This window comes from Perkinsus marinus (assembly GCF_000006405.1).
Source record: "Perkinsus marinus ATCC 50983 genomic scaffold scf_1104296932254, whole genome shotgun sequence".
NCBI lineage: Eukaryota > Perkinsozoa > Perkinsida > Perkinsidae > Perkinsus > Perkinsus marinus.
In genome coordinates this window covers 6,749-8,207 of record NW_003215481.1, presented here as the reverse complement: position 1 = coordinate 8,207, position 1,459 = coordinate 6,749, and the positions used below count along the sequence as shown (strand labels likewise).

Here is a 1,459-nt window from a genome sequence, read left to right as displayed (position 1 = left end):
CTGAGCTCCGGTTCGGATCGGTGACTCAGCATGGCTTCACGTCGACTCCCCTTCCCCCTAGGTTATCTAGTAGCTCCGCCCCCTCAACCAGACATTGTAGATTGAAGATGTTGTTGGTAATTTACAATTTGTAAACAAGTGATTGAACGAGTAAATGGATAATTTCTACATACAGCAAGGCTGACTAAGTTCGGGTTGAAGCTTATTTAACAAGTCAGGCCTGAACGAATGATCATCGGTCCCATCAAAGCTGCATTCAACTTACTTATCCTCGGCTGACTTTGAGACTTGCGCTCGAGTCAACACTGATGAACTGTCGTTAAGACGGCTCGTGCTCGAGCCAGGTTGTTGAGCTCCGTTCGGCGGAACGGTCCGGGGATTAGAGGTTCATGTAAGATGCATTATACATTGTGGGGGTGCCCCTCCTCACGACAGAGACCTGACACGATAAAAGTAACATTGCGAAAGCGATGGTTCGTATAGAACTATAGATTATACGTGTGGGGCAAGACATGGAAGGCACACGGTGACTTACATTATGTCGGAAGGACCCTCGGTAGCCGGCCACACCCGCCGATCTATGCTGTTGGTGCCGCAATAGATTATACTCCTGCGACGACGACGAGAATCCATCATCGCAACCGTCTCTCGACGATTCTTACTGTTTGCTTCCTTATGTGTCTGATTTCATCTGCTATCGTTGCGAGTTCATGCAATTCTTCGTGGCTAAGACTAGGCTCTAGAATGACATCTCCTGGTACCGACTGACAATCAGAAGTGTCTGTTGGAGCCCCCGATTGATCAGCTAGTTCGCATAATCGCTGAACTAGGTCCCTTTTACCACCTACAAGGATGTTATGCAGCCGATACTGCAGCAAGGTGCATCTTACCGTCGGAAGCAATACCCTTCTGTTTACACAACGTTCGCAACTGTCCGACGCGCATGGCCCCAAACTGTTGATGGAGGTCGGCCATTATAGTTTTTTGAATGGAAACTAAATTATACACGTTTGACATGGTAGAAGTATTAGGTGGTAGTGGTAGAATCCACTATAGTGAAGTATTCCTTTTCCAGTTTGATGATGGCTTAAAGTCGCGATGTTCGTGGTGGCGTTGAGGAAACGCAAGAGTGCAAGTTAGGACATCCTTTAGTCCTCTTCTTCCTCATGCCTTCCCTGTCGGCGCCCCTAGGAGTTTTTGTTGCGTCTCTGAGGAGTTGCAGGATCTCCGACCATTGGTTTATCTGATGATGGCCACGTTTAAATGTCGATCAGACGGTGAAGAGTTTAGGGCGAGCGAGACTTCGTCATCTCTGTGCGAATTAGCCGAATTGTCTACTGTGAGAGATTTCTCTGTATGGTCTGGTGTGTGGACACTTCGTGGTGGTTGTTAACTCGCACGTTGAGAAAGCCTGAGTGACCTGGTGATAGCTGCGAAAATGTAGGGCTACGCCCAGCTG

The 1,459-nt window shown here is 48.1% G+C and overlaps 1 protein-coding gene across 1 annotated transcript in view; it reads left to right on the top strand.

Annotated features, from left to right (window-relative positions):
* Positions 1-1,263: 1,263 nt before the first annotated feature.
* Pmar_PMAR016986 (Ran-specific GTPase-activating protein, putative) overlaps positions 1,264-1,459 on the top strand; it is a gene marked incomplete at both ends in the record, with an annotated part of 880 nt that continues 684 nt past the window's right edge. Inside the window, one exon of the mRNA XM_002785616.1 lies at positions 1,264-1,277. Coding sequence (XP_002785662.1) covers positions 1,264-1,277 — 14 coding nt within the window. The remainder of the gene's footprint in view (positions 1,278-1,459) is intronic.